At 40.7% G+C, this 10000-nt stretch overlaps 2 protein-coding genes across 2 annotated transcripts in view; one reads left to right on the forward strand and one right to left on the reverse strand.

The window, feature by feature from the left end:
- The window catches only part of LOC138007601 (protein arginine N-methyltransferase 3-like), a 21575-nt gene extending 12412 nt beyond the window's left edge, over window positions 1-9163 (forward strand). The window contains exons 15-20 of the mRNA XM_068854607.1: window positions 776-865; window positions 2133-2230; window positions 3356-3442; window positions 5357-5407; window positions 6594-6681; window positions 8272-9163. Of these exons, the coding sequence (XP_068710708.1) occupies window positions 776-865; window positions 2133-2230; window positions 3356-3442; window positions 5357-5407; window positions 6594-6681; window positions 8272-8402 (545 nt within the window). The 3' untranslated portion in view covers window positions 8403-9163. The remainder of the gene's footprint in view (window positions 1-775; window positions 866-2132; window positions 2231-3355; window positions 3443-5356; window positions 5408-6593; window positions 6682-8271) is intronic.
- Window positions 9164-9353: 190 nt separating this feature from the next.
- The window catches only part of LOC138007600 (uncharacterized), a 19923-nt gene continuing 19276 nt past the window's right edge, over window positions 9354-10000 (reverse strand). Inside the window, exon 15 of the mRNA XM_068854606.1 lies at window positions 9354-10000. This exon is cut by the window's right edge and continues 1128 nt beyond it. Within this exon, the coding sequence (XP_068710707.1) occupies window positions 9615-10000 (386 nt within the window). The 3' untranslated portion in view covers window positions 9354-9614.

Genomic DNA, 10000 nt, shown 5'->3' on the forward strand with positions numbered 1-10000 from the left:
CAAAAACTCCCTAATGTGTCCTGGTGGGCTGCGGGCTCTACGAAGTCATGCGCCTACAAGTTTTCAAATGTAACTACTGATGTTGAGACGTGGGGATCCTGCCAAGGTCTCTGATTTTTTAGTTGTCCTTTCGCCCGTTGTCAAGCAACTACTTTCCCATCCTTCCCAAGGACGCATGACACCTTTAACATCAAAAGAGCGTTTTCATTTACGTGACTAGAATGGATGCTAATTTGATGAAACAAAAGAAATTATTTGCATAAAAATAGAGTTCAATTTCCAGAGGATTAGTTTGGAACACCAACATGGCCGCCGTTTCTTTGTTTTGGAACACCAACATCGCTGCCGTGACATCATGTGAAAACGATCTAAAATTGCTTCTCACTTTTCTATATTTAAATGCAAAGGTTCACTTAATGACTGGTCCCGAGGGAAACAGTTAATAAAAAGAAAGACGATTAATGTCAACAGCAACGGCGGTCGTCGGACATAATTCGCGTGTGACATTGCACTGTTGCGCTCTGACGTCATAGATTTTGCACTGTGCCGCCCAGAAACTTTTGGCGGGAAAAAGTTTTATTGTTAGATATCATGTGATCTCGAAGTAACCAATGAGAGCACGCGCTGTTGAGGGAGAAAATTCAGCTATATAACAATAGATTTTATAGCACATTTTAAGGCGAAATGCGTTATGTAGTGAGCCAAAGCAAGCATTTAAAAGCATGGGAAACCAAGCTGCTTTGTCTGGGACCATCGTTTTTCTGTTTCTTTGTAGTTTATCCTGACCGTTGCACGATTTGCTTCGCCGCATTGGGAAATAGCGAGAAAGTTCAGGAGAAACTTGGATTTTGGGATGATGTTTATGGTGAGGAACAGTCTAGGAACATTGTAACACTTGCGTAAACTCAATAAGGACGTTTGCAAATTCCAAACTCAGCAAACACAGACAAAACTGAAACTTGAAAACGAAATGATCCATTTCTTTGCAACTTTTCCTATGGCCTTTCCGGGAAAATGAGTCTTACCTAACTTTGGACTTCTTGCATGCAAATAAGAATGATATATATACAAGGTGAAAACTTCAAGCCTTACTCTTCCTTTTCTCATCTCTTGTCGAGAGAAAGCGCGAGCCCGAGGACCTTCAACCTGATCAATTTTATCCTTTTCTTGAGACCAGCAAATGCCTATTGTTGTTAAGAGAACCTCTGAATAGGGGGAAAAAAAATGACAGAATCAGGCTAAGAGAAAGAAACAGCATGTTTGAGCTTATTGCTGATTTACGGTATCTAGCCTTAGCACTGCTTTAGTTTCTTTGATTTTTAATGATAATGATAATGAAAATTAAAAAAATTGAACAATGGCAACTATCAAGAAGGTTGTAAAAACGGTGCTTATACCTGAATGCCGTAGGTAAGTGTTTGCTCAGAAACGCTGTTTGTTTATGAAGTGGGTCTCTAATCTGTCATGAAAAAAAAAAACGACAGAAGACTTCAAAATTGTGTAATTGTCAAGAGGTGTCCCAGGTGCTTTTTTCTGAGGTATTTGTTTCTCACCAGAGATCAGGCTTAACTTTGTCTCAATCTCAGTTCAACAATTAATCCGCTGCTTGCCAGTTTCCTCTTTTTATTGAAAACTAGACGCACATCTGCGTGAATGAACTCGGGCTTTGCTGACGGTCCTGGATCGTCAAATGAAAAACAGAGAAAAAGAAATACAGTAGAGATATCAACTAGATCATTACTTTCAACGACACCGTTTTCGTTCAGTGCCCTCGCGCATGCGCTGTAAAAGATGAATCAGCCATTGAACAACCATGCCACCTATGCGCTTTACAAACTTGAGTGCCATTTGTTACTGACCGCAAAAAGGCAAAGCCGAAGTTTAACCTCGCGATCCGGCATTTCTCCTAGAAAGTCCGCGTAATGACGGCTTTAGCAACAATCCATAATAATTAGCAACATAAAAACAATCGATTCGCGAACTGCAAAAGCCCTATGGCTAGCAACCTTCAGATTATATAATGCCAAAAGGTTGGCATCATTGGGTGGATTTTGACCAGAATCAAATTTAGGCATACGTAAAAGGATTCTTCCTCTATGCTGTGACATTCCTTTCATTTTCTGGTCACGCAGGTTTCAAAATGAGCTGCATGAAAAAATCAGTTTGCACAGAACCATCAGTGGAAAATGTGAATCCCGAAGATGAAATTTCATCACGGTGCATGGTAAAGGTATTGTCGAATTTTGCTTGTCATGAAGAAGGAAACATACCTGCTAGATGATCAACACTGAACGTATTGAAGGCAATAATAATAGTAATAAGTACTATGTCGGTTTGGTTGGTGACTATAAAGGCCAATGATAATGAATAGGCCATTTCCAAGTTCATGTCTGCCTCCTCTTCAAAGCGAGTCTAAGCGCGAAGTTTTTGTGATGGTAATTAGTTCTACTTTATATATGAATGAAAATTAATTTTCATAAGAAAAGACTCGCTTCGAAGGGGAGGCAGACATGAACAGGAAATGGGCTATTTGTGGGAGACGTTGTTCAGTCGACTACCAATGGCGCAAAAAACAGAGGCTTTGGACTCCACAATCGTTTGAAACAGTGGAGCCTAATCTTAAAGGGGCTATGTCACAAATTTAAAACTCGAAAATGGTAATGTGGAATTCCTTTACTGATAAAATTATCTTTGCGTCAGAAACAAGATGATTCTGAGCAAAAATTGCGTTTATCCAGGCGTAAACTTGAAAAACGTCCGACTGGGCCGACATTTTTTTTGTGTTCTTCCATGTTTCTCTTTCCTTTCGCTGTATTTCTTTTATGTTGTTCAACAGTTTTAAGTGGTTGTTGCAATGTTTCATTCTACTGTTTTGGCATTTGGGGTGTCACGGAATTACATCATTTTGCGTGACATAGCCCCTTTAAACACGAGAGAGCTGCATCCTATACTAGACCCGGTCCAATGAAATTAGAGGTTGAAAAGATCGGCGTGGTATCTGTTAAAGATTGCTATATCCTCTACTTTAATCGAACATTATGAGGATACTAGTATTACGTCCCATAAAATGTATCGTGAAGCGTGGCCTGCGGTTCGGCATTGTCCTCATCAACGAAGACTGGACAGACCAGCTTAATGTTTGCAGATTTTTCTCAAAAGAAGTAACTTCTCCTCTTTATTGTTAAGATCCTCCGTACAGACGCGGGGGGATTTTAACACACTGTCTCCCCCCCAGCAAATTAGCGAGTTACCCATATATACTGCGTTAACCAGGCACCGGTGGAATGCTGATTCGCACTAAAAAAAAATTGACACATTTCATACCGTCTTCATATGTCTTTTTTTTGTCTTCAAGAATCTAGATGTGACTTGCTGCCGACAGAGCGATGTACACTTCAAATCACCATTCACTGTTACAATAAATTCAGACGGCCAGTGTTCGGTGAGTTTGCTGTAACTGAACGTAATTCTCTTCTTTAACTAGCAGTTCTTTCAATGAACGTCACGAGGACTTACTTGTTATGACAATTTTGAAATTAACCAGACGTCAAGGCCGTGTAAGGTCTTCTTATAGTTTAAATTCCCGTTATTTCCACTTCTTTAAAAGGAAAACCCATACATATTCTCCAAAATGAGACTGCTACAAACAACGCTAGCGTTTGAAAAGGGAATGAATATATCATCGCTTTTTGCTGACGATGCACCCAAGCCGTTCATTTTCAACATTGAACGTTGACATGTGGCTGACAGAAAAGAAAAAAACGCATTGCGGAGAGTGAAGGACCTGTCGAGGAACTTTGAGAACAATTTCATTCTATTTTGTAGTGGTTTTGTATTTTCATGCGGCCAGCGGTTTCGGTATATGTCACGTGTAACTGCTGACGAACCTTGAACCTTTTGAAGAGTGTTGAGGCCGCCATTGTTTTAATGTTTTTCCACTGAGGATCGAAGTAAATTCTGTTATATATTCTTAACTGCTATGGCTACAGGACCATTGCTTTTTCCCTAACTAAACCATTGTTTGTGGCGGTTGAGTCGCGCCGGGTTGTAGGTACTCATATTCTCCCATTTCGAAGCTGACATCTCTGCACTCGAGATAATTGCGATCAGTCCTGTATCAGTCCTGCGTTGGAACATAGTTAATAGAGTGGACTGGTTTGGAAGCTCGGCAAACATCAAAGGAGCAAACAAAAATACCAAGATTTAGGTTGGAAAGTCCACGACCGTGCACAATCTTTTGTTTTGCGCTCATACACTATGCATGAATTACGTAACCAACACGTTTCTATTGGCTAGTTCCTCAGTACGGAGTAAACAACGATTGTGTTTTGTGCACCGTCAAGGCCAAAAAAGAGAACAAAAACCTACAACAACGAAATTTGTCGGGTTTCATAACCATTCCCCTTTATGAACTATGGTTGGAAGTTTTGCATGCGATTGGGCTGGGTTCCAATGCCGCTCATATCCCTGGCTGGATTTGTCTACGGAAGTCCAGAACATCTCAGTTGACAACCTTGATTTCCTCCTTTAACCCTGTTATGTTTCGTTTGAGTTGTTATATTAGTTGAAGGGGTGGAGTGGACCCTAGATGTTGTTAACCCATTCATCCCGAAGAGGCTCCCACTGACGAGTAAAAGCGTTTCCAGGTGATCTGGTGACGTAATTCGGAGGACTGGGGAGAACAATTTTAACGCCGTATCCCACAACCGTGCGCGGCCTTATTTTCAAATTCAACTGGCAGAGGCGAGGTTAGATCTTGTCGGGTCTACTTGAATGTTCATTCAGTAACAGGAAAATGTGGTAGACACGTAATGATCTGTTGAGTTTTGGCGATGGCAAGACTGCAGGGAGTTTGGAAACAACACCTAAGTCCGCGCGCGGTTGTGGGATACGGCGTTAAAATTTTTCTTCCCGGTCCTCCAAATTACGTCACCAGATCACCTGGTTGGCGTTTAGACAGTAAAATTTAGAAGTCTCTCTCTCAGGACTGAAAGAGTTGAACAGGCCCCCTTGGACGAGTAAAATCACTCTGAGGAGGAAATGCGCTAAAGTGGGTTTCCTGTGAAGTTGCTCTTTCACGATAAACAAAGCATTTACCGTAGATTTTCATTGGTTGCCATGGTGTCGCATTAACCCTGTTTCGATCATCTTGGCCCAGAACTCTTATGTAGAGTTAAGAAATTCACAAAACCTTGTGATTGCTTCTACTCATGTTGAACTCTGAAGATCGTAAGTTTAGAGAGGTCCTGGTGAACCTCGGAAAATTCAACCTTGCGACCTCTGTCACTACTTGTTTTTTTTCTAAGCTGTGCCGACGTTGAACGTTCTGACAACGTTTTTATAATCTTACTTTCAGGCTTTCGTTGCGTACTTTGATATATTTTTTGAAAAGAATTGCGTTAAAAAGGTAAGTTTGACTTGCTTTTTTGAAATTATTGGGTCACTGAATTTTTTGGCCGAAGCGAGCGGATGATACGGGAGTTCTTCAGCTTGTCGGGAGCCTGTGATTAGCATATGAAATTACATGAGCTCGAGCTGGGGTTAATTTCTTGCGCATTTTCAAAGTTTTCACGAAATTGCCGAGTCGTCAAGCGGACGATAGTAACTTGGAAAACTTTTAAAATATTCCAAGTAACTTTTATCCAATCAGGATCAAGTATAATCATGCTTTGGTGATAATCAATTGTGCCCTTCTGATTAATAGAAAGTGCTTTCTATCTCAGCCAATCAGCAATCAGTAATTTTACCCCGTATGTAAATAAGAAGCGAACAACCAGTGCGCTTAGTTTGAGTGATCGTTTTCTCTAATTTTTTAAAATTGTTTTTTACAATGATTGCAAAATTCTCGCGCGCTCATTGGCTATTTTTTATTGTCAATAAGCGGACATGCGATAATGACGCGATATTGTTCGCGTCAGATTGAAGTTTCCGTATTTTTGTCTCGCGTTCTTCTCGTGTTTTGACTTAATTTTGACCCCTCTGCCTTTTTGTCATTGTAAAAAACAAATTGATGTCAATTCTTCATGCGTCTGTCCTGTTATTGACAATGAAGTTCGTCATAGCATTGTCAAAGTAGCCTGCGGATCCACGAGGCGATGTTATGACGAAATTCATGATCAGTAACAGGACAGACGCATGAAAAACTGACATCAATTTGTTAAATTTCCCGCGTCCCGCACCTGTGACGCAATCAGAGATTCTTCGTAGATTGGCTAACTTGAAAAAAGGTGGTTTTCTCGCTACTCCATCGCAGCCACGTTGGTGGACGCAAGCAATAACATTCCATTCATTTCTTTTGTTTGTCCACTAGCATTTGTGCATTGTATCATTGTGATCTTTTCCTCCAGAGATTGGTTGAAAAACCACCTATTTTTGGCGAAGACTTGTTCAATAAAGCGGTTACTCAAAGCTCCAAGTGAAGGGCACTCGTCTTGAAAATACGAGTATGCTTTAAAAAACAAGTGCTTCTATCGTTTCTCGTTCGCTTAATCATTTGCTAGTTCGGGTCGTTCGTTCGTTCGTTTCCTCATTGGATTTGTAGTGCCGGGATTTTAATTTAATGTCAAAAGTAATTACTTTCTCCGTTGATTCAGGTTAATTTCAGCACGAGTCCTTCTCACACACCAACCCATTGGAAGCAAACTGTGTTTTATGTAGCTCAACCAATCAACGTTACCCAAGGTACGAACGACAGATATGACCCCTTGTTGAAACTAGAAATAAATGACTAAGTAATCGATTCTAACTGGTTGGTAGATCGATATTAAAAAAAGTACTGCCAAAAAGTATTTAACGTACAGTGAGACTACATGATTAGAGAGTAATGCGAAGTGCTAAGTTTCCACCCCATATGAACCATGTGAGCGTTAGCCCTACTGATGGAAATGGGCCCACACAAGGACAGAGAAAAACTCTGACCAGGGTGGGAATTGAACCCACGACCTTCGGGTTAGATCACCGCTGCTCTGCTGACTGAGCTACAAGGTCAGACGGGAGCAGGCCGTGGGAACTGAAGATGTTAAAGTCGCGGCAAGTAATATGTACAAGTACAAGGAAGTGAAACTACATGTTTCTCTTGGTGTATTTTAAAACTGTTGCCGATATTTTCTGTCAAAGAAAAGTCCTGCTTTTTTGTTGAAACCCCAATGCTCGTTTCTCAAGAGTCTTGCAAAGTTTTCCTACCACGAAAGCCATTTTTAAAACTAGACATATCGCTAACACAAGATGAAGAACAAGGAGAAGCCTATCAACCTCGTTCCCAGGGTCTCCTCTACAAAGAGACCCTGGAAACGAGGTTGGGAGCCTATGGCCCTGAGCGAAAAACTTTTTTCTCTCTCTCTCTTCGTCCTTGGAGTTGTGGTTTTCAAGGACCGATACAACAGCATCCTGGCTAAATTTAGTTTTTTTTTTTAATAAATGTAGTGGCAAAAAGCCAATCAGCACACATTGTATCCGTTTTCGTTACAAGTGTATTAATTAAAAACAACATGGAGCACATGAAACAATTAAAGTGAGGGTTAGGCCAAGAACCACCTTCACTTGTTAAACACAACGGGTATTGTTTCACCCAAACAGTACCAAGGCTTTCTAAGAACGCTTGTCAGTCAGGAATCACAATTCCGAATAGTCTATGAAAAATCCCGCTTGCATGAATACGTGTCGTAGTCTGCAATCAAGCAAGCCAGAGGCCTGAAAAATGCAGTCATGATCTTGCAGAACGAATTTAAGAAAGGCCTGAGTCCCGTTTCTTGAAAGCCCAAAAAGCATCCCTAAAACTTTGTGATCTACTTACTCGAAAAAGCTGCATGGTGGCCTACAACATGCTTTAAAGACAAGGAAAAGACGAAAAGGAAGAAAAAGCTGAACAATACAAAAAAGCTTCAAGGGGAACTTCTCCTAATGTCTTAACTTTCGATTTAACGAAGTTATTCTTTTCATTCTATTTTACTGAAGTGTGGTCAAGAATTCCGTTGTTATACCGTGAACATCGTCATTTAGAGGTTCACTAAATCGTTTTCTCACAGTACTGGAAATGCACCCGAAAACGTTTTGAGAAACGATTTCCAGAAACGTACGCCTTTATCTCATTGACAAAACTGTGCCAACTTGTCCATTATGAAAACCGTATCTCTTGCTGAGACAAACTCAAGCAAGCTGTAAATGAAATTTCTTTTAAAGAATATAGCTCTTCTGCTTTTCTTTCCCAGCAAAGTTCCCTTGCTCCATTCCAGATCAGTCAGTGTATACTGATACATATGTTCTTATTCACAGGCCAAGTTCTGGAGGGGTTCTTATCCTGTACTAAGAGCGTCAAAGATCCTAGATCCCTGGATATTACCATAGAAGCGTATGACAGCGTAACGCAGAGGTTATTGTGCAAACGGTCTTACCTACTACAGTAACGTTTGACATCTGTCGATGCGTACTCTAACGTGTAATACTTGGATAAGAACCGCCCGCCTGAATTGGTTTTGAAGCATGCATATGGATAAAAAGGAAACCCTAGTGAATAGTCGACGAACAAAGCATAATTTATAACAGTCTTTTTTCCGGTACAGACATGGCAAGTGTTAACAGCGAAAGCAAAATACTGCATGATGCTTGTAACACTTGCAAGACTTAAATATCCTTACATAAGCCTAGTCCAATTGTCTAAATATCTTGTTTTTATTATACAGTACTTTAAGGAAATAACAAGATGGAAATCGACCAGTCGTGTTGAGTTACCACATGCATCACGCGCGCAACCTCTGCTCAGATTATTTTGAACTGATCCCCAGAATTTAGGGAAGGTTGTTTGTTTGTTGACATGAAGTGGGTAGAAAGTGCATTGTGCAAGGATACGCAAACCACGACCTTGGCGCTAGTGCACTATTTCATTTTAACCTCCCTATAGTTGTACAAAAGTGTTTTTGCTGTCATAGTAACTGACAATTTGGTCATTGAATTACTTTACTGAACAAAAGTTAGGGTGGGAAAGGAATCTGTTGTCTGGGGGATTTCGGTGTTAGACTGAAATTAGTTTCAGCTTTAGTTTAACAAAAGCATGTCTTCAAAAAGAAGCCTGACCCACCAACACGTCGGGGACGACTTGTTGATGCGTTTCGATTAATAAGTAGACGAATCCTTGGCGGCGGTAATGCCTGTACAGGCTGTCGGCGCACTAAACAAAGGCACTGTTTTGGAGCCCTGTTGTGGCTGCGAAAAAAACAACCGTCTATCCTGCCATTTCCGTTATGTTCTTACTACAAACGAGAAAATGCTCATTCTCCTCCATCCTCCCTCTTACATACGAACGTCAAGTTCTGTTGGAGGGGAGAAGAGTGAAACGATATAAATGGACACCATAGGGGGTGGCGGAGATAGTCCGATACAGCTTTTTCGTTGGATCTTTCACGAGCGCATGCAAAGTGAAGCCTTTCGGCATTCTTTGTCAGTAACATTTGTAAATCACCTTGAACAATCGCCAACATGTAATCTTGTGATAAATCTGAAACTTCAAGGATTCCTTTGAGCTGGATTGCTTATAGAAAAATGGCTGCAAGCTTCATGCATGCGAAATGTATCGGTGCGGTCGCATTCTGTACACATAATTTTCATGGTAAATTCACGGTTTAGCGTTCCAGTGGACTTTTGTCTTTCATCCGTGACCTTCTATTTCGCCAAATGAGATCGTTTCGAGAACCACTGTCGTCAAAATTGTACTCCTCGCCTTCCTCCTCTTCGCTTCGCTGTGAATGCAGCTTCGTATTAGTTTTCGTGGGTTTTTCTTTTGTTTTCTTTAGAAAAGAAGTTTTCTTTGGTTTCGTTTCAAGCTCAGTCTCGTCGACATCTTTCCAATTTGCTTTCACATTAATTTGTCCGTTCCATTTGGCTTCAACATGCAGAACTTTATTTTTATGTTTAACGCTTATTTTGTCTGCCGGAACTTTCTTTGAACCTTTTCCGACAGATTTCTTTGCATTCGTTTCTAATGTTTTAACTCGTGTTCTATTTGAAG

Source organism: Montipora foliosa, chromosome 6, assembly GCF_036669935.1.
Source record: "Montipora foliosa isolate CH-2021 chromosome 6, ASM3666993v2, whole genome shotgun sequence".
Taxonomy (NCBI): Eukaryota; Metazoa; Cnidaria; class Anthozoa; order Scleractinia; family Acroporidae; genus Montipora; species Montipora foliosa.